General features: G+C 41.7%; 2 protein-coding genes across 2 annotated transcripts in view; both read left to right on the top strand.

The window, feature by feature from the left end:
• LOC308295501 (transmembrane protein 150A-like) overlaps positions 1-12478 on the top strand; it is a gene marked incomplete at both ends in the record, with an annotated part of 32496 nt that extends 20018 nt beyond the window's left edge. Inside the window, one exon of the mRNA XM_080738552.1 lies at positions 12400-12478. Within this exon, the coding sequence (XP_080594678.1) occupies positions 12400-12478 (79 nt within the window). The remainder of the gene's footprint in view (positions 1-12399) is intronic.
• A 583-nt stretch (positions 12479-13061) lies between these two features.
• adra1aa (adrenoceptor alpha 1Aa) lies at positions 13062-20830 on the top strand (the record flags this gene model as incomplete). The annotated part of the gene is made up of 2 exons (XM_080739102.1): positions 13062-13959; positions 20286-20830. 2 exons carry the CDS (start codon positions 13062-13064, stop codon positions 20828-20830), a joined length of 1443 nt encoding a protein of 480 aa, XP_080595228.1.
• Between the last annotated feature and the right edge of the window lie 1911 nt (positions 20831-22741).

Raw genomic sequence — 22741 nt, 5'->3', positions numbered from 1 at the left:
CCGATATGGGTATACAGATATATATGGGTATACAGATATATATAATACATAAAGGTATACAAAAGTGAATATATTGAGTAAAACTAAAAGTGTCATAATATCGAGTGTGTTGTCATATTGGATATTCTACTACAAGAGAATAATACCTTAACAGAGGAGCAAATTGACAAATGAGAACAGTCCCGGGTGTTGTGTGCATAGTGCATACAGTATATGTCTATGTGGTAAGCAGTCAGCAGTAGCAAAATGTCACTTATGACCCTGGGGCATGACTGAACAGTAAGAGAGAAACAGTTTGTAACATTATTAGAGCTGGGTTCTACTTCTATCAGGCATAATAAGGTCCGTCATCATTACAGCAATTCAGTCAGTGCTACCTCTACAGTATTATATGACTTGGAGCCGACAATGGGCCCCAGCCATTATAGCACTTGAACATTATGCAGTCTCCCTCTGGCTTAGCTTTCAGTTTTAAACTGACCTTCCTGAAATAATGAAATGAGACATCCGTTGTACAGGACTTTTGTAAATGTTAAATAATCTCACAGATATACACATTTCCTTTTGCACTACATTACTTCTTCAGGAAATAATGTACAGGCGAAATTTATCGCATTGGTGGTACTGTACGTGTATGTTTCTGTCTGTGGGGTGGTGTGTACTTGTGATGGTATGGGGTAGGCAACCTTAGGAACGGGTGCCAACATTGGCACAGGGGAGGGTGATCACTGGCACACTGGCAAAAGTGTGAGAGTGTTCCAAATTCCCACTAAGGAAAGTGGTCTTTCAACATCTTAAAACCGTATTTGTTTTGATGAGTATAGCGAAAGTTTTTATTATTTTCAAAAGACGAGAGGCTGAGCAGCTCAGGCTACCTTGCAGGGACTGCAGAGAATGTTAGAGAGGCAGGGGCTGAGATTTCGAAAAGGGACTTTTGGTGAAAATATCGAAAATAGCAGACCTCCAAGCTCCGAGCTTTTTTTCAGTGCCTGCACTGAACTTAGCATAATCAAGTCAATACTGAAGATGTGGCGTACGGCATGGATTTCTAAACAGAGAGGGCAATTCTTTCAACACAAGATGCTGCATTCAAGTTCAGGAGAGTTTGGACAAGGCAATTCTCTTGAATGCTGCCTTCAGGTATGGCATGGAAAGAGGGCATTTGCATTTCTTTCACCAAAACGGCATTCATGGTCTGGAGAGGGTACTTTTTTACAGACGTGTGCACGTGCCTGCTACCGTGCGTGGGTGAGAGTGCAAGCCGGTCATCAGTCCCATAGCGTTAGAAGGAGTAGAACTCCTTCTAACGCTATATAGGTTAGCCTATGGGTGCGTTGGACGCAATGGGTGTCAATCACAGACTGATGGCACATACGTGACCTGATGGTGACCAAGAGACTGAGAGCTGATCCTTCGCGGCTGGACATGATTGTTTGGGGGAAGGGACACTAAGCTGTGTGCTGAGTAAAGTGACATTCGTGTCTGGAGAGCAGAGCTCAGTCAACGTTACAGAGAGAAGCCCAGCTGAGCTATGTGTCTTGCACTTACTGCTGGGGCTGCCGGAGGTGAAGATAGACAGGGGCCAAATTAAGGTTATCTTTACATTGGTCATACCTGAGATGAGACGAGGTTTATTACAATAGCATATCACACATGTGTCCTGTGTTAGGCAATATTACTTAGGGAAAATAATTGTTTACTTTAATTATTTATTCATTATTATCTACTACTTTTTAAAGTAATATTATATTATTTACTTATCTTTGTATCAAGAGTAATATATTATATTTACATATTATATTTACTATATTACTTTTATTTTTGTACTGTTTTTGGAGCAGTGAAGCACTACCACCATTTAGCTTTGTGTGTCGTGGACTGGCCCTGAATAGCTGCTCAAATTCACAGCTCTACTTCGAACTGAGGTTTGATTTTTCTTTTTATTGTTCCATTTTGGAACCATAAATATCCTTCAAAAATCAACCAAACAGCAGAGCTAAATGCTCAAATGTGCCACGTCCACATGTTGTGAGCTTGTAGATTGGCTATTGTCGGTGAGCGATCCGTCACATGGTGAAGTATAAATTTGGCTTTAGAGATCGGTTAGATGCTAGATGCTGCTGCCCGCACAAAGTTTACAATGGCTCTTTGACAAACTTACAATAGCCTACTTCCAAGTGTAGAGTATGCATGTGTACATGGCTTCGTCTTAGAGCCACATACAGAGGATCATGGATCTGCGACAGAACCTAGACCTGCAGTACTTGTGTGATGGCACCTCCTAAATTAAAATGTAGGGCAGACCTCTGTCATGTCAACATGACTCAGCCATAACCATATAAGGAGTTCCCAATGCAGCTACGCCCAGATATGGAGTGTGTTGTCCAACCTCAATGTGTCTTCAAGGCATCAGGTGTAAACAAATCATTCAGCTCCATATATGTATGGGCATAAAGGGACTGACGGATACAGGTGACACATGCTGATATGCGCATACTGTATGAGAATATCAGCATGCCATACATGCATAGACTGATGACATCTGGGATTTTCATACATGGGCAAAAAAGGGACAAGGACTGACAGATACAGAGATCTCTATATATGGGCTTATCAGTCAGATCGGCTTAGCGATGAAGGTGTTCAGGCCGCAAATGCCAGAATCTCTATAGGTTCTACAGACAACGCAGCATTATAATAAACCTAATTAGTGGGGTTGATATATACAGTAGGCATCAAACTATTGTTCTCTCCTAACTTTACAGAGAAACCTTTAGCCAATGAGGAAGCAGCATTAGCCCCATTGGCATGACCTGAATGGGAAATGCAAAAACATAATTTTATAGAGTAACTTTTAGCAACATGAGGAAGCAGTCCCACAAACTTTATAGAGTAATCCCCTTGACTAGCGGTTAGTGCATATGCCCTTCGTGCGGAAGGTTGAGTGGTTCAAACCCTGACTAAGCCGACGTCAGCAAGGGTGAGAAGAGTGAGAAGACGACAGCAAGCCCCATGGCCTCCCCTAAGTAACAAGAAATCTTTTGAAATAAAAATGTCGTCAACCAATCATCAAGGACGATGATACACGAAAGAAGAAGAAAGGAAAAATGTAAAAACGATTCTAGTGTTATTTATCATGCCAATAAAACTCCTTTGAAATTGTTATTACTGTTTTGGCAGCTCTAATAATAAGTTACATTACTGGGTAAAGTAATAATATTAGGCTACAGTAATATTTTACTAGCGTGTCACTGCCCAACACAAAATGTGTCATACAGCATAGATACGGATACAGCTTACGCATATAAGAACTTCTTCTTGGTCTTGACCTCTGCCACCGAAAATCTCTTGAAGAAAGACACCATATTGCTTCTATGGTGAGTGGGCAGAGAGCTGGGGTGCTGGACATCCTTGGTTCACAGTGCTTTGAATCATTTCAAGTCTTTTCCATTGTTGTAAACCAATGTCAGTCAGTGTCTGTACGCATACAAAACAAACCTAAAAGATGATGCAGACAGAGTCTGGGCTGGGGGTTCGAAGGAAGGGTGATAATTGTCACGACACATAGTCCTCCCGGTGGCTCGCCTGGTGAGTCAGTCGGATATACAACACCAAGCAATGAGTGTGGGGAGGAATCAATTGGCATGACGACTAAATAAAAAATAAAAGATGATGCAGACAAAACATTACTATAAACCTACAAAATGATGCAGGCAAAAACAAAAATACTGTTTGGCATAGTACAGTATAATGGAAAAAAAGAAGAATGAGAAGGAGGAGAAGAAGAAATGCACAGTAAACCTATTTATGTCTGTGATAATTTGGAGTGGATCTCATCAAGTCAGAACTACATGAAAAGAACTCTCCTGGTATGCAATTAAATTGAATGTCACTCTAAATGTCAACATTGGTTTGGATGCTCAGTCATAAGAAAGTTGCCTCTGGAACGGGAAATGTTTGTATTGATTTCGCCAGCTATCAAACTCAGTCAGCAGCCTGCCTCTCTGCATGGATAGCTCACCCAGATAATTGCTTTTCCAACAGGTCGCTTAAAAGATAGCATTTGGCAGCAAAACACACAGAAAGCATGAGGCACCAGGGACAAACGGATGGTGTGATGCATGGTGTAATTCATTATTTAGTCCAAATGTTTCAACATACTGTTTCTAAACTGCTGAGTTCCCAGTAAAACTTGGAAACTCTCTGCAAGCTCTCCATAATGTCCGTGTTCTGGTTATAAGAAGGCAAAAACGGAAGTCAGGGTCAAAAACGCACTGAATAACAATAACACAGGATAGGCTTCCTTGCGCTGAAAAACCAAACACTGCCTGAGGAAGAGCTGTATACAGTATCTCATATTGGTGTTATCTATCCCACCTTTTGAAGATGTGCCACTAAGTAATTTAATTAAATTATATTTTTCCAATGCAAGGAAGCCCTCCATTTGTTTGTTCATAATGAACAACAGTTTTCAAAGATGATTTCCATTTTAAATTGGTCCACATCAAGAAAGAGACCCATTTATTCTGTGCACACAATTTGTTTCAAGATTCATGTTTAGTCTAGTTATGACATCTCCAGTTTTGAAAAGATTTAGTAAACTGAAGTCTACATGTGGCAATTTCTACACTTACACTTGCCACTTACTGATTAGGGGTGGTGGCGGTGGTTTGGGAGGGTACAAACTACAAAGAACCACATGAAGATCCAGGCCAGAGCAGAACCTCAGAGTCAGACCAACATTTTTCACATGGACCTGTTATAGTGCCACCAGGAGTCCAATTTTTGCTAAATAAATTTTTTGACAGTACTCCTACAGATTTAATCCAAACAAATCGGCACACTCTATAGTCATTAAACGAAACAGGTATTTCAGATTTTTCAAATTCCATCCTGATTGGTTATGGCTTCCAAAGTTTGCAGGAGTGCTCTGTTAAAAAAAAAAAAAAAAAAGAAATGCCTCAAATCATGAACACAGCCGTGGATTTTAGCACGCACATTCTCACTTGGCCGAGAAGGAAATGGCACTTGGACATTTTCAAATCAGCCTCATGGTGGCGCTATAACAGGCCGATTCGATTATTTAAAGGGACTACACCATGAATTTTCATTTTTCCAATTTTTATGTATTTTCTTGGTGTCCCACCAGCAACTTCTATCCTCACAAAGTCCTATTTCTGACCATTGTGTCTTTCTCAGTTTATGGGCAGATCTATGTTAGCATGTCTCAGAACGGTCCTGATTGTGAAATGTCAGATTTGTGATGTCACAAGGCCTGAGAAGGAGGCAGGAGGAGCTGGGAGAGGGTTGGGGAGGGGTGGGCAGGCCTGAGAAGGAGGCAGGAGGAGCTGGGAGAGGGTTGGGGAGGGGTGGGCAGGCCTGCTGAGCAGGAGGTGGGGAGGAGTGTGGGGCCAAAACTGGCTCAATAGCGCAGTCCTCCCACTCAGGACAAGGTGGTACTGCAGCTGAAAATGCTCTGAAAGCCAGGCAGAAATTATGTATTCAGGAGTGGTAATTTAGCCTCAAACCTTTTCAAAAACGTTTTTGGGACACAAACAGTGTTATATAAATTATTTTTAAATGCATGGTGTAGGACCTTTAAGGAGTGTATGTGCACAACTCAGTACAAATGATCTCTATAGACATGTGATCAAGATGGATCTGTTCGATTTTTCATATTCCATCCTGATTGGCTCAGATTGATATCTAAAGTTATAGGAGTGGCCAAAAATGACGCAAATAATGAACACAGCGTCTGATTGCAGTGAAACCTTGCACACACATCGCACTATGTTGAGGAACAAATGCCAACCTTTCAACATTGCCCTATTATAGCGCCACCAGCAGGCCAATTTTGCTACGCATTTTAAAATATTGCTCCTACAAATCTTGTCCAAACATCACGCAAATCTGTGCACATTATCTCTAGTCAAGTAATCAAGACGGATCTGAGCGATTTTTCATATTCCATCCTGACTGAAGATATTCCGAACATTGCTGGCCCACAATTAACCTACCTGACCTGGCGGAGACTAGGAGGACTTTTTCTATTTTGTCCACAGACAGGGACGCCCATAAAAGAAAAGATTCATCAACATGTTTTGAATGTGTTTGTATTCGATTAGTTAAAAAATAAAATAGGGAATAGGCTACATTTGTTTAAACTTTGAAGATCCCCCCAATCCTCAATGACTCTAGGCCTACTTTGAGAAGTGCCCTCATTGACATAATATTTCAGTTAGGCTATAGTTCCTGCAACTCTAGAAAGCTTGGCACAATGGCACATCAAGTTGCCTTTTGGTTTACGTCAATACCTTAATAGTTGAATAAAATAGCCCATAAGCTGGTTTTAAAAGTTGTGAAGAGCCTACATGCGAACGTGGCCGTGCGATGTTCCAGACAATAGTTTTGTTTTGATGACGCACCGGTTGTGATGCTGAAGAGAGGATGAGATGAGCTGTGAGCGGGGGCAGGAAGAGGAGGGAGGAGGAGGAGGAGGAGGAGGGGGGGGGGATGATGGGGTGAGAGAGAGAAACAGGACGAAAGGGGTCTGGAGAGACGTCAACTGAGTCATTTGTCACGTTTCAAGAGAGTTGCAGCACTTGAAGACCTGTGTGTTTATATATTGAGGGGTTTGATGGCTCTGTTGGATGGACGCACTTTTGCTTGATCTTGATGCTCTCGTAGGCTACGGAGCAGATTGTCACCGTTGAAGTCAGGCTACCCAAAACCTTACTGGCTGCAATCAATGCATTCATTTGAGACGGACACATCAACTCAAAGTTATAGGTGAGTGAGCAAAATCGCTCGGGTTATGCTTCTTCAATGAAACAACTTTTAACTTTACTGCATTAATATATTGAAAGTGATGGGGAAGAGCGGAGTCAGCGGACAACCATTTATTTATTGTCTAAATGAACACCCCATAAACATTCAGGTATTCCTCCACTTTCGTGATTATTGCTTTATAATTATATAACGCTTAGCGCACATAAACCGAAATAATCTCTCTTACTCTTAGTATGCTAATAACTGATTTGGGAGTAGGCTAGTAGACCTATATACAGAGAAAACGATGGCAATTATTATAGACGCATATTTGGAAAGTAGCCTAGACTAATGTTTTAATCTGCCCGTGTTATTCACAATCAGACAGAAAATCTAACTTGGTTCCATGTGGTTCTTTAAATAATTGTGCTGCTCTTTTCCTTGTATGATTGACGACGAGTGAATCCTATAAGCTACCCCGAGACACATATGGCTCGAGAGTTTGATAAGTGAAGGTGATGCAGCAGATCAGATGCACTATATTACATGTGCATTATATTGCAGCAGCAGCATCGAGTGAACGCTCTGTGAGAATTGCAGGCTTGTAAGTGGAGCCTTGCTCTGTGAGAATTGCAGGATATAGTAAGTGGAGCCTTAAGTGTTCTAAAGTCTGAATACCACAGCTTGAAGGCAGATGGAATCTCATCCCTGAGATTCTCGGACAGAATGAGTGTTTTCTGGTTTCAAATCAAAGTAGTTCCAGTCAGAGATGGGCTAGGCGAGCTATAGGCTGTCCGCAGCATTATTAACCTGATCCCTGCATTTACTCCATTGAAGGCATTCTTACTTTTGAACATCTGTCTTCAGGGTTGAAGACAGATGTTCAGACCTCTTTTTGATCTATAGCCTAGATTGTAGATTGGGCCTTCTGCAGTGATCAATTAGGCTAAATTGATCAAAATCAAACAGTTAGGAGTAGGACTACCATTATTGTTTGATGTGCACACAACTTTTCTCCTCACATAGACATAATTGATCTTTATCTTTATTATTCATATTAAATCATTGACCCATTCTTTGTTAGGCTTTATTATGGAATTATTTCGTTTTCTATGCTTAATCAGCAGCTGTAAGCAATAGTGGTTTACAGTATCTGGAATTGGGTGATTTATTGCCAGCCTTGGAAAACACCTAAGTCATCATGTTCCCAAAAAGGCTGCCCACCTCTGACCTACATTGTTTTGGGGTGTTCAGTTAGTGTGGATACTGTACAGATGTGCATTACTCAATCATTTTGTATTGAGTCTATTGGTTTATTGATCGTTTCTTTTTTATCGCTGTTCTTGCTTTAAACTCCCCATTAGAATTATCAAAATAAAATGTATCAATCAATCAGTTTTAGGATGTTCAAAATAAAATGAATGAGTCAATCAATCAATCAATCAATCATATAATAATCACAAATTATCTTGTGGGTTTTTATTATTTCAAGTCACTTATACAGGTCCTGAACTAGGTCTACTTGTCAGTCAGTATCCACATTCCAAATTCCCCTCCCCATAATGTGATGAGCTCTGGAAAGTGCATCTTTGGTAATCATATGGAATGAGTAACACAAATAACCCAGAGGAACAAACCAAAAAATAAAACGAATAAGAATAGTGACTGACTTCCACCCACTGCTTGAGTAGGTGGATGTCAGACACATAGTGAGTCACTTTAAGTTTAAAGTTCCATGTTTGATATTATCACAGCTGAACACGGTCCAAGTTGTGTTCCTTAGAGCAGGCTGTGCAGGTGTTTGTGATGGCTTGGTTACAGGAGGTCGTGCTGAGTGCGTGCTGAGAGGAGTCTGCCAGGAGTCCCAACTGTCAGCGTGAACAGCTGTTCCGTGTGCATGGGGCATACCGGTAGATTTGTTGGACACCCGTTGAAAAGGTCCACCTGGTTACTATTGTCTGAAGAAATACTAATAATAAGGCCAGACTGCTTTGAGGTATTTTTTCTCACAGTACATGTGCACATACATGTAATTTGTCCTCTGTATTTAGTAGCCTACATCCTATTAGGAGCAGTGAGCAAGTGCCATTAATATAGCTCCTGGGGAGCAGTTAAGAGTTAAGTGTCTTGCTCATAGGGACACTTCAACACATACTGTAGACGGCGGCCGGAGGCGAACTGTGGACCTTCTGTTTCTCAAGTGGCATCTATAGCCATTCAGCTATGGCCTAGAGAAGAGTTAGATAAGTTAATCCTGTATTAATCCCACAGTGGGGATACTGCAGCAAAGGGGATAAGTCAATAGCAAGGAGCATCATGCAGAATAAACTAATAATAAACTAGGAGAGAATCTAGAATGATGTCAGGCAGAAACTTCGTATCTCTCATCTTTTGTTTTTGTTTTTTCCATATATTGAGGATTCTGCGCACAAATAGCAGATCTACAGGCTTGTGAGCTTGTTATTTTCACTATTTATAAAGATTTATGTAAGGTTTTGAAGAATTTTGAAATTCATAGACATTATTTGCTTATAATGAAATGCCAGACAGTGAGAAAATAGTCATGGGAGGGTGTGCAGGGCTACGTCATGTCTTTGCCCCGGTATCAACATTATAAACATACACAAACACGCACTCACTGAGAAACATGCACATACACAACCGCACATGCACATCAGAGAACCATTTCACTTTATCAGTTACAATCTGTTGAACCATTTAATCATGGTGCTCTGGTTTCATTATTCGTTTAAACTCTCACTCATCACTGCACATTGTTCCACAGGGCTTTTTGGCCTTCAGTCTCTATGCAAACTGCCACTGGCATGCAGTACATGCATTCACCACCTAAACACACCATCCCGTCATGTAATTATGTAACTGCGACTCTAAGAAACTGAGGTCGATTATGATAACTGGATCTGAAGCTCAGAGCACAAATAGTTACTTAATGATCCTAACTTTATATAAATATTGTGAGGAGTGCCCCCTCTCTTGTTAGCTATCTGCTTTTCTAACCCTCGATTACATTTCTTATCTTTCTGTTTTTGCATTAGGCACATTTTATGTTGCCTACTACAGACAGGCAGACAGACAGACAGACAGACAGACAGACAGACAGACAGACAGACAGACAGACAGACAGACAGACAGACAGACAGACAGACAAAGCAGCTTATGAAAATCTTTAAACAGTTGGTGTGGTCTTACTACTTTTACTGCTGTCATGTGATCATCCATTCTACATTCAATTAAGGAACAGCCTCATGGTCAATGTCAGTAATCTGCATGGACAAAATTACTTTAACATCTGTCTAACGGTGGGACTTTATGTGGAACTAGTGGTTTATGTCAAGGATCCCCAACTGGGCCAAATACAGTATATATAGGCTACAGTATGGCTGTGGATCCCTTTTGAAAAGGGTTTGTGTGAGGAACCCCTATAAGAGAACAATCATGTTTTAAAAAAAAGGGAGGCAGGGATTTATAAAATACCAGATCAACATACTGTACAAGCTGACAGAGCTTTTAAATCAGTTATTTAGGAAAAGCCGAAGTGTTTGAAAAAATAAAATACCGTGCTACACTATGTAGTCCAATGTAAATAAAAAATGTCATATTACACTATCGCGTCCAATATGAAAAGTATATAAAAATCAAACCAAGTTTGAAGTGAGCGGTGGTGTGTGTGTGTGTGTGTGTGTGTGTGTGTGTGTGTGTGTGTGTGTGTGTGTGTGTGTGCGTGCCACCACTGCTATTGCAGTTGATGCTCAGGGCAGGCTAGACTCAACAGCACCTCTCTGGTCACCCAGGGGTACTGAGGCTACACCAGAGGCTACATACAGACACACATACATACATACATACATACATACATACACGGATACACACACGGCCACGCTATGGAGACGGTGTGACCACCGCTCAAAAATGCCATGCTACACTATGTCGTCCAATATAAAACCCGTGAAAAATGCCATGCTACGCTGTGTCGTCCAAAGTAAAAAAACATAAACTGGACTAAGATATTGTGTTTGTAAGTCAAAGGACAGACATGAGAAAATATTCTGACAGGAATGCTATGCATCAGTGAGAGTGGAATGTGGTTGGAATAAGCAATGTTAAAGGCTCATTGCATGTTATGCTTGTAAACAGATTGTAACTATGGAAAGAGGCCTTCAATTAATCCTCTCTCTATTTACTTTTAATGGGTAAAAAACTGTATAGAGTATATTCTGGGTATCATAAAAATTCAAAGGAAAGACAAGGTTTGGGAAAGTGTTGCTGCTTTGCATTTAGATAGGGAACTATTACAATAGTTGAATCTGTTCCATCAGATAGAGAAGCTGAGAGGAATAAAGTCAGATGATAAGACTAAGGCCTAATTGAATTGTTATACAGTCCATCACACGATGGTATCGCTGGTGAGACTATAAATTAGATTTAACACCTGAATAAGCAGATGTTAGAATCTCTCAGCATGTGCTGTTTTGAACTCTCACACTGTGGGCAGAGCAATTCCATACATTCTTTTGTAACTTAGCAGACACATAAAGAAGGAGATGGGAAGTAATACCTATATTAAAATGGAATTGCAATTTCACACTGTGTTTCAGGATTGTGCACTGCTGTTCTTTTTTCTTTCTTGTTGCTTGCCTCAATGCCTTCCACAATTCTATAATTGCGGTGTTTCCCCAAATCAATGACACAGTTCACTGGCAGTCCTCCTGGCCATGACTGATATGTCTTTTTCTGTATTCCTCAACCTCACATTGTGCTCCATCGATTGGCACAGATGAGGGCAGTCACATTGATCAGACTGAGGCAGATCTGCTCCTGAGACACCATGATGCATGTCTTACCTGCAGCCTGGTGCCTGTTTTATACTTGGGTGGGTGTGAGTGGGCTTTTGGATCAGCTATGTTTGGTGTGCGACACCCACGCACAACTAAGTATAAATCAATCCTGACACAGTGGAGGCAGATGACGGATTATAGCGTGAGAACAAAAGAAACACAACAATATAGGGCAGTGGTTCTCAAACTTTGGCAGTGTACAAATGGGACCAAATGGACCCGTTAGGGTCCATAACGGGTCCATTTTGTTTAAAGTTACAGATTTGTAAGGGTCAATTTAGTCCCCCATAAAGGTAACGGGTCCATTTGGTTCCATTTGTACACTGTTAAAGTTACAGATTTGTAAGGGTCAATTTAGACCCCCATAAAGGAACCTAGAGAGTCCCTGAAATCCACTTTGAGAACCACTGATATAGGGCAACAATAACTGGATGGAAAACTGAAGACAATTGTTTACACTTTGCTGTGATTATGATGATTATTTAGGCGCGCTACAAACAGTTGCGCTATCGTGTCCGTATCGTCTGAGAATGAGGGGAGGAGGGGTGTCTCTTGGCCAAAAGACAGCCTTCTGTTGAGAAAGAGACACGGCAACGACAAAAAACCATGTGACCTTCATTGACAATGAATTGGACCTCTCCTCCGCCCCTCATTCTCAGACGATACGGAGAAGATGTCTCACGAATATATGTGATTGCGGCCGTAGAGTTGTGTTGGTCTCCATTTGTTTACAGAGTCATAATGTCTTAAGGAAAATTCTTTTCTCTTTTCAAAGGCACCTTGTTGCTGTCACCGTCTCTGTGCATAGCACGTTCAAGATGAAGCCATCTCTACATGCAGCAGACGGCGCCTGAGGCTTTCTCTACTGTTTGCCCAGAATTTTTTTCCCCACTTCTTTTTAATCATAAAATGGACTGGATAATAGTGTCCTTTGTCCTAAACTAATTGGATCAAAGTCCACTTTCACATGCAATTCCACTTTCCAATTCCACCTTCAACATTCAATTTAATGCTTTGTTTTAAAGGAAGATATGGGATAGGATTTCCAGTTTGGGCCCTGACTTTACACTAAAATGTTAGTTTATTCTTTTCCCCTTAGTAAATATAAAAATACTAATACTCCAGATCCAAGAGTTTTTCCTCCAGCTGCACAATAACCTGCAGTTTTAGCCTCAGTGACATTTTCAAGATGGATTAGGCTATCGGATGCTAGCTCTGCACGCATTATGTTTTTCTCATGCATCCTGTTGTTTTCATTTTCTTCATACATTCCCGGTGTAACAGCTCATTAGAGGCATACGAGGCATCATCAGTCAAACCATGTTTTGACAGGACAGACTTAATGTGATCATTATTCTAATGGATTTTGGAGTGCGCTGATGTCCGTGTTGAACTTTAAAAAGGTGCAGGTCTCACAAATGCCTGTTTTTGGAACTAATGCTTCCCGTGTTTGAAAACATGACCCCCAGCCTCCCGTCTCAGAACTGCTCCAACTGTAGCCAGGTGTTGGAGCCAGAACTCAATGTGGTTAAGGCTGTATTGCTGGGCTTCGTGTTGGGCGTCTTCATCTTGTTTGGAGTTGTGGGGAACATCCTGGTGATCCTGTCAGTGGTATGCCACAGACACCTCCGGACAGTCACACATTTCTTCATCGTCAACCTGGCGGTGGCAGACCTGCTCCTGAGCTCCATTGTGCTGCCCTTCTCCGCCACGTTCGAGATCCTGGATCGGTGGGTGTTTGGACGGCCATTCTGCAACGTGTGGGCAGCCGTGGACGTGCTGTGCTGCACGGCCTCCATCATGAGCCTGTGTGCCATCTCCGTAGACCGCTACATCGGCGTCAGCTACCCGCTGCGCTATCCCACCATAGTGACGGAGGGTAGGGCGCTGCTGGTTGTGGTGGTGCTGTGGGTGCTGTCAGTTGTCATATCCATCGGCCCCTTGTTTGGCTGGAAGCAGCCGGCGCCCGAGGATGACTCTGTCTGCATGATCACAGAGGAGCCGGCCTACGCCATCTTCTCTGCCGTGGGCTCCTTCTACCTGCCTCTGACCATCATCCTGGTCATGTACTGCCGGGTCTATGTGGTGGCTAACAGGGAGAGCCGGGGTCTCAAAGAAGGTCAAAAGATAGAGAAGTCTGACTCAGAGCGTGTGACGTTAAGGATCCACCGGGGCAACACGGCCATGTCTGAGGACGAGGCCCTGCGCAGCCGGACACACTTTGCCCTGCGCCTGCTCAAGTTCTCACGGGAAATGAAAGCTGCGAAGACCTTGGGTATCGTGGTCGGATGCTTTGTGCTGTGCTGGCTGCCCTTCTTCCTGGTGCTGCCCATTGGTGAGTATTTACATCAACATCTTCTTGTACTGTTAAATCAGCATTGTTCATCTATCTATTGATTGATGTATAAATTATGTAAATTCATAGACAGTATTTATTCTGGGCAAACTGCGCTGGAAGGATTGTTTCATGCATAGAGACATTTTATGACATACAAGGTAACACAGGCTCATTGTAATTACTGTCACGACACAGACGGATCATGACACTGTCTTGCGTAGTCATTCCCCAAAGACACATTCTGTGCCAGGAAACGGTGCCCAACAGCAATAGGAGGTACCGTAGGTGTTGGTGTCATTTCAACACAGATGTCTACAGGTAGAGCTACTGACTAATCAAATGTATTTTTGGAATCCTTACATGATATTATGTATACATAAGGATTACAATGTGCTGAATGATCTGCTTTAACAACATTAACCTGGTGTCCCTATTTTGGGCATGTCTTTCAAACAATTTCAAAATTATTATTATTTTGTTGTTATGTTTTGTTGTTTTTTGTGCGCTTGTAGATCGTCTATTTTCACCATACGCCGTACTGCGAAGTATATAGGACTTATGTGCTTAAGCTCCATAACCTTTATGTTAATTGAGTATTTCAGTGGGAACAACTGCCTTTAAGAACGTTATCTCATATCTACAGTACATTCATTCATTATAGAAACGATTGATTCTCGCCCTGCCGGACTGCCAGAAGGGCTCAGGAGAGTGTGATAATATTAATTGAATTACTTTTCAAGGAGTGCATAGAGAGGTTAGTGCCTCGTGCCTTATGCCTGACTTGTACTTTGTCGTATGATGGTGTCACACTCTGAAAATAGCAGGTCTTCAACCTCACTATTCAGCCTTAATGACCATTTATTGAGTAGCTGTAACAAAGACTTAAGTCCATGGGCAGCTGCCATTAATGCAACTCCATTACAGCGGTTCTCAAACAAAGTGGGGTCGTGGGAAGGTGCCATTGGGGTCATGCATTGGCAACCAAAACATAGGACAGCCACTTGACACCTCGAATACACACACTCACAGCTCCGCCTCGGCACAAAAAAAGCAGCAACACCAGGGGCTGATGGGGTCGGCGAAATAAATTCCTCATAATATGGGGTCGTAGTATAAAAAAGATTGTGAACCCCTGCTCTATTAGATAGGTCATATCTCTCAGGACCTCTGTTCTTTCTCTGTCAGCAAAAGGCAGCGGTAGACAACACTGCAGAAAATGTGTTCGTTTGCGCTGAGCAGGGTGGTGGCGGGGTAATTCAGAGGAGAAGAAGTGTGGTTGATATTAAATATAATTGTTGGTTGCTGAGCAAGGAGCAATGTGTAAGTAGGGGCAATTCACTCACTTTCATTTAGCTGTTCACTTTATCAATGTGACAACCCCAGAATGGTAGATGAAGTCATCACTTTTATGGCTTAGTATTTTATTTTGGGCCCTGAAGGACAGTCTGAAGCCAGACGTAACTCAGCGGGCCAGCTATGCACTCTCTTTATGCATGGAGGCAATGTGGGAAAGTAATACGAATCACACAAATTTATTTTTGAGCTCTCACAATGCCCTTGGGTAAGTTGGGCATCACATTAGAGAATGCAATGTACACAAGGAAATGGGTAACTTCTTTTCACATCCCTCCTATAGTTACACATTACAGTCCCTTCACACCCCGGAATGCTCAATTCACTGTGTGCGCTCATGTTGATAGAGTAAATATAGCATGAAGAGTTTAAATGAGAGCTTTTCATTCTCATGTTGGGGTCATGTATCCTTCGTGGCCTCCCTTTCAATGTCTTGAGATATTTACTTTCACAGGGTTAGTTTTAGTGCAGTGTTTCAGTTTAGAAATATTATTCATCTCAATGTGAAATGTACATCCTTACATTAAGAAAGACATTGAAGTAATATGATCAGGTCAAAAGTCTAAGTAAGCTATCGCCTTTTCCATGTTTGTTTAGAGAATGGTTTGTTCTTGTCTTATTTTTTGACATTATAGAAGTCCTTAACGAAGACCTTGTGAGGAATCACTAAGTAAATCACTTTGTCAGCATGTTCATGAGTACCATTGTAGAATATTCTCAATTAATTGAACAGAAACTTTGCAGCAGTTTTTGCTCGATAACAAGGAAGAAAAAAAGTCATTGCCAACTCCATCATGTTCCCGTGCTTTGAGGCATGAAGAAAAGTGAGACAAAGTGTTACAAAGGAAGGTTTGGTGGGAGAATAGCTCTGGTCCATTAGCATCAGCGATTCTCACTTGTGGAAGAACTGCTGCTGACAGTCTGTGGTTCAAGTGAGGGTTTTGTATTGAGCAGCTAGGGTCCACGGCCAATCAGTGGCCTGGGTATTAGTGGAGTCCCAATATCATCAACAGGGACCAATTCCCCATCAATTTGCCACAGCTGTCAGACAATGTGGCAATCAGCTCTCCAGTCCACACCAACTCTCCACCTCTCAACCTTGCAGAAGCAGGAAAGTAATGAAAAATGCAAATACCAATCTAAAAATGAAATTCTGCTAATACAAAATAAATACAGCTGGCCGTATCAGTGATGTTTGAATTAGAACATGATGGAATGTGCAATGACTTATTTTTTTTGCTGATGCTCTTTCCCGTTGAATGCACCTTTTGTGAGATTTTATTTTGACGGTGCACTCTAATTGTCTCCACCAGCCGAAGGCATGGGGGAGAGTATGTTTTCCCCTCCGTCCGTCCGTGTGTCCATCCGTCCATGTGTCCGTGTGTCCGTACGTCCGTGCGTCCTCGCAGTTTGTGTGCAGCTAATCTCAGTCGCCGTTGGCCCGGTCGCTGCCAAAGTGAGCACACACATTCCCTGGATGCCAATCTAGAACCTCTGCCCTAATTTTTTCAAATGGGCTTTTTCTAGCGCCACCTAGTGGCCGATGTTCGCAAGACACATTTCTGTGCACTACTCTTACAGATTTTGTCCAAAAATCCTACAAATCGGTAGGCAGTATCTCGACAGTCATGTGATCGACACGGATCTGTCCGATTTTTCATATTCCATCCTGATTGGCTAAGATTGGCTTCCAAAGTTTGTAGGATTGAGCCGTTTGGAACAAAATGCCTCAAATCCCAAACGCAAAGTGCAATTATCATGAAATCGCGCACAAATGTTCCCACAAGGTCGAAGAAGAAATGCCACGTAACATTTTTGAAATCAGCCTCATGGTGGCGCTATAACAGGCCGATTTGTGGTTTTACCTATAACTCCATCGATCAGTTTCAAACTTTGTAAGCGCATTCCCTAGAGGCTAAGGATAAACCTTTGCCCTGCATTTTTCACATCAGCCTTTTATAGCGCCACCTTTGGGCCGACTTATGTAAAACACATTTTTGGATATTACTCCTTGAGATTTTATCCAAAGATCACGCAAATCGGTACACAGTATCTCTATAGTCATGTGATCAAGTCCGATCCGTCTGTATTTCATATTCCATCCTGATTGGCTAATATTGGCTTCCAAAGCTTGCAGGATTGCTCCGTTTTTGAACAAAATGCCTCAAATCATCAACACAGCTTGCGATTACCGTGAAATTTGCCACACATATTCCCACTAGGTCAAGGAACAAATGCTACCTTTTTCACATTGGCCTGTTATAGCGCCACCAGCAGGTAGACTTTAGCAAAACTCATTTTTGGAACACAATGCTTCAAATCATGCATGCAGCATCAGATTGCCATGAAAGATCTAAGGTGAAGAACATATGCCACCCTTTTTACATTGGCCTATTATACAGCAGCACCACCAGGACGCACGGCCTGGTGGAGACCTGTGCTCGGAAGAGCACTGCTTCTAGTTCAGACTGTGGTGTACAAGACAGGTATGCATTTCAGGGCGCTAGACAATGTGACCACTGCAGGCTGCATTCACAATGTGCCTGCTTGGTCAACCCTCCCTTATTGGTTCTTGTAGTGTGATGCTTGTTATTTACTGTAGGAGAGAAACCTCTTCTGTTTCTCGCTTTTTTCTGGAACTAATGTTTGGTGCATGTAATTCTGTCCAGACAATTATACAGCAAAACAGTGGTTGTACTTCGGTGAAGGTAATAAAGTAATGTTAAGGCGATAATGTGGTTATTAATGTTTTATTTGTATTGTACATGACACGTAAATGGCGGTAATATTAACGTGACTCTGTGGCCAATAGTGGAATACGGACATAACTGCGATTTAGTGGAAAGAGATAAGTACAAAGTGTGAGCTAACTATTGGCTATTTGGCTAACAACATATGGGCCAAATAATGAATACAACTGTATACTGAGGAATTGAAAGTGATGATCTAATTTTGCTGCTACATGTTACATGTAGTACATTTTGGCCAAGTGGTGTGGTGGAGCATAGCAGGCCAAAAGTGTCGTGCCAATGACCCCTGGAAGTGCAACGGTTACGGGAATGTAGAAGACAGACAGACAGACAGACAGACAGACAGACAGACAGACAGACAGTCAGTCAATATACAATCTGGCTAGCCATCGTCAAGGAAAAGTTTGGTCGCTTTTCAGCAATGCGGAAGTCTGTAATCGAGAGACTAGTCAATATATGATTACACATTCATCTCAACAGCTGCAATCAAAGGCCTGCTTTTTAGAACATGAGAAAAGCTGAATCCATCGACTTTGTGCTCTGGGATGTCGGAATAATCCATAGCCAATAAAACGACTGTTGTTTTTGAAATAGCAGGGGACAGGGGTAAGGTGAGTGAGTCTAATAACTCTCTTGTGGAGCCATCTAGACATCAGTCTCGTTTTTCCAAAGCCCCACTTTAAACTGTTTCGAACAGCCTGTCCTACAAACAGTTTAAGTAGAAAGCTCCCTCAGTTATCTCTTTGAAGATATATGCTCAGTTGTTGCAGTGCTCCTCCAAGAAGTCAACCATTTCATTATTTTATATGTACCACTACCACTGGCAGACGACAGATCTGTGAGGACTGAGAGTCCCCTACATTTATAGTGCAGGGGTCATCACCATGTTGGCTTGTGGAGGACATTTTTTAAAAACTAAATTTTTGTCACGGACATACAAAATGAACGGATAATAATACCAGTAAGACTCCCTAATCGGGAGATAAGCGACTGTCAGGTTGCATACACAAAATTTAGAAGTCAATGGTAGCCAATCAGGAGGGAATATGGGAAATGGGACAGATCCATGTTGATGACATGACTTTAGAGATACTGTGTACCGCTTTTGTGTGATTTTAGGGCAAAATCTGTTGGAGCAGTGTCCAAAAATGTGTTTTGCAAGAATCGGCCTCATGGTGGTACTAGAAGAGAGCCATGTGAGAAATGATGGGTGGAGGTTGTGGTTTGGCAGTAAAGGAGTGTGTGTGCAAAGTTTGGCATGGATAGGGGCAACGGTGGCGGAGATATGAGTAGGGCAAAAGTGTGACGTGACGTGCGACGGACAGACTGACAGACAGACAAACAGCCGGTGGAGATTTTGATAGTAACTGCGACCTGACTGTTGCAATTACAAGAAACACATAAAGAGATAGCCCTGGATGACCATAACAGGTCTGTAACTCTGAGAGTGTTCAAATGGAACCAAATGAACCCTGTGGGGCCATTTGGTTCCATTTCTCTCAAGAGTTAATGTACCATTGTGTCATAAATCGGTGTCATACATATTCTGAAGAAAACCTGGAGACCTCACATTCAGTAATTGTGTCTTATGATAAAAAAAAACAGAACATCATAAGGGTGTGTACACAATAAAATAAAACATTCCCACGGACAGGGCCATGTCTTTGCCACTGACACATTTGTCTGTTTACGGACATATTGATGACCCCTGTTACAATGACAGCCAGGCCTGCATGTAATATGCCCGTTAAACCATTCTGTCCGCTGCTTCAATTTTAATGAAGCTATTAACCTTGAGGTTGGTAGTGATCCTTGAATGGAAACTGCATAAAACAATGAAAGCAGCTCAAGTGCATTTTAACGACTGTGATGATGATGACGGGTGGTTACTGGTTGCTAGTTTGTTTGCCATTAGTTCACCACTAAATTGGGGTAATGAGACTTTTTTTCTTCAAATTGCCATAGAACTGAATATACATTTTGTGATTTATTCATTTTAACAAACACTGTCTTAGCCCAGGGATTCAGTTCAGGGTTTAGATTTTATTGTTAATAGTGTTGTTGCGAAGGGTAACATGTAATTAGTTGTGTTCCGGTGTTGTTGCATAACGAAAATAGCCGATGTATAAGCTCAGCTATTTTTGGTGGCCGACACAGTGCACAACCTAGTAACTCTTTAGTATCATCCATCTGATTGGTTTGTGTCCATTGTCCCCGCAGGCTCCATGTTCCCTGCATACAGACCTTCGGACACGGTCTTCAAGATCACTTTCTGGCTCGGCTACTTCAACAGCTGCATCAATCCTATCATTTACCCCTGCTCTAACCTGGAGTTTAAGAAGGCTTTCCGCAGTCTGCTGGGAGTACGCTGTCTGAGAACAACTCCCAGAACACAACACCATCATCTTAGTGCAGGGCCTACCCAGGGTCAGGGGCACGGGCAATCCCTCACTCATGCCTTGGACTGCAGAGGGGACCCCTCTCGACCCAGCCCCAACTCCTCTGTTGGCCTGTCCAGAACCCCCTCCCCCAGGGGCATAAGAGACTGGAGGATGTTTTCTGGGGGCCCAAGAGGTGACTCAGGAGCACCAGTGACTGGCAGGGCTAAAATGGCCAAACTATGCAGTAAGAGCCTCCAGAGAACTTGCTTCTGCATTCACAGTGAAGACGCTTCCTCAAACCATGTTGCGCCCACGTCCTCCGGAAGGCTTCCCACCATTAAAATCCACCAGCTATCCCTGTGTGAAAAGGGAGAGCCTGTTTAACCACTGTAATCCCTCTTCATTCAGTCATGTTCCACCCTCAAGGTCCTGGACTATTTATAGAAAATAGAGGGGATGGAGAACGCAATGTATTTGCCCTGTTAACGAGGCTAATGCAAATGAACCCACTTATGAGACCAGGCACTGTCATTTTAACAGGGTTTTCTTCAAGTCATAATTGGGGAGAGTTCACTTTTACTGTAGCTAAACACAACAGCCATATTTAATGGACACCATAAACATCATTTTTTTTAATAAGAAGTGAGATTATTTTGTGTTTTGAGGTGGCATTGCCTGTGCTGGACCAAAATGTTTGTCATGTTTACAAGTTTTGTGCTACAGAGGAATATTGTAAATACACAGAATCATGTAAATAGAGACATTATTTTTATACACTGCTTAATTACAACAAATGTCAAAGAATGTTTGTCATTCTCATCTCTGCATTGCCCAGCACTTTTCCTATATTGTAAACTTTTTGGTCACTGCAAAAATGAATCTCACCACCACCACCACTGTGTCTAAAGCAGTAACCCAGGCGGTTAGCATTCTTCATTGTCACTTTACATTACAATAAAAACCATATTGTTGACTTGGGAATACATGGACATTTTTGGACCTATACATCAGTAAGTTCATTTTCAACATTCCCACACATTCATTTGCCCCATAACAACACTGCCAGATGGAAGTATTAATATTCTGTGGAATTGTAAATGACTTTTATTTGTGGGTTTTCTGACCTCAATCCCGACTGGCCCCACAAGCCTCTTAAAAACCTACCATCAGATTTAGAGTCCATCACACTGGGTCTCAAGGTTTTTTCCCCTTCCAAGGCAGAATCTTTATTACAGAATTGTGTTTATTTTTTTGTCATTCAGGTGCACTCTCACTGTCCTGCAAGCAGTAAAAGCACAGACATGAAGAACAGGGGCATCACAAGGGGTCCCAGATAGCAAAATATGGTTGAATCAACGTAGCAAAATAGTTGGCCAGAACGGTTGAATCAATATTCAACACCAACGTTGAAACTATGCTGAAATCACAACGCCATTTTATATTGATTCAACATTGGTGTTTAAGCACTATTTCAGCATTGATTCAACCATGATTCAACCATCATCTAAATGGTATTCTGCAAGCTGATTTTTAGTTGATTTTACGTTGAATCAACGTTATGAATCAATATTGATTCAACCATCATCTAAATGGTAATCTGCATGCACATTTTAGTTGATTTAATGTAGAATCAACATTAGGAATCAACATTGATTCAACCATCATCTAAATGGTAATCTGCATGCACATTTTAGTTGATTTTATGTTGAATCAACATCAGGAATAGAACACAGATTTAATTTATAAATTGATCATACTGAATCATGTTAGGAATCAATATTTATCCTGATCATCCAACAACCTAATGGTAATCTGCATGTACATTTTAAATTATGTGTATGCTGATCACTGTAAGGCTAGATCTTGTTCAAAATTACCATACATTTCCCAAAATGTGAAAATATAAAAATACAATGAGATTAGAATCTTCACATTTATTAAACTGAATTGAAGGCATTTAGTCCTGCTTTGAACTGCTTCAACAGATGATATATAGAACAAAACAGATGAAATATAGAACATACAAGGTTATAAATCTGCAAAAAGAAGGAGAAAAAAAAGTCCAAGTTCAAAAACAAAACGCTGTCCCGGTCTAGATGGGTTAAGACAAATTTCACATCACCTTGTTGTCAAAACACAAGACACACTTTTCAGGTTTGCACACACTTCTCACATAAAATCTCATAGCATCAATCCACAACACACAAATATTCAAATCTCTAAACTTTCGGGTCAGGCGAGCAATTGACCAGTCGCTATGCCCCTCCTAAACCCGTGCTTGCCCAATGCCACGTT

This window comes from Nannobrachium achirus (assembly GCF_963921795.1).
Source record: "Nannobrachium achirus genome assembly, chromosome: 12".
NCBI classification, from domain to species: Eukaryota; Metazoa; Chordata; class Actinopteri; order Myctophiformes; family Myctophidae; genus Nannobrachium; species Nannobrachium achirus.
The sequence above is the reverse complement of the archived record's forward strand: the minus strand, read 5'-3'. Positions and strand labels throughout refer to the sequence as shown.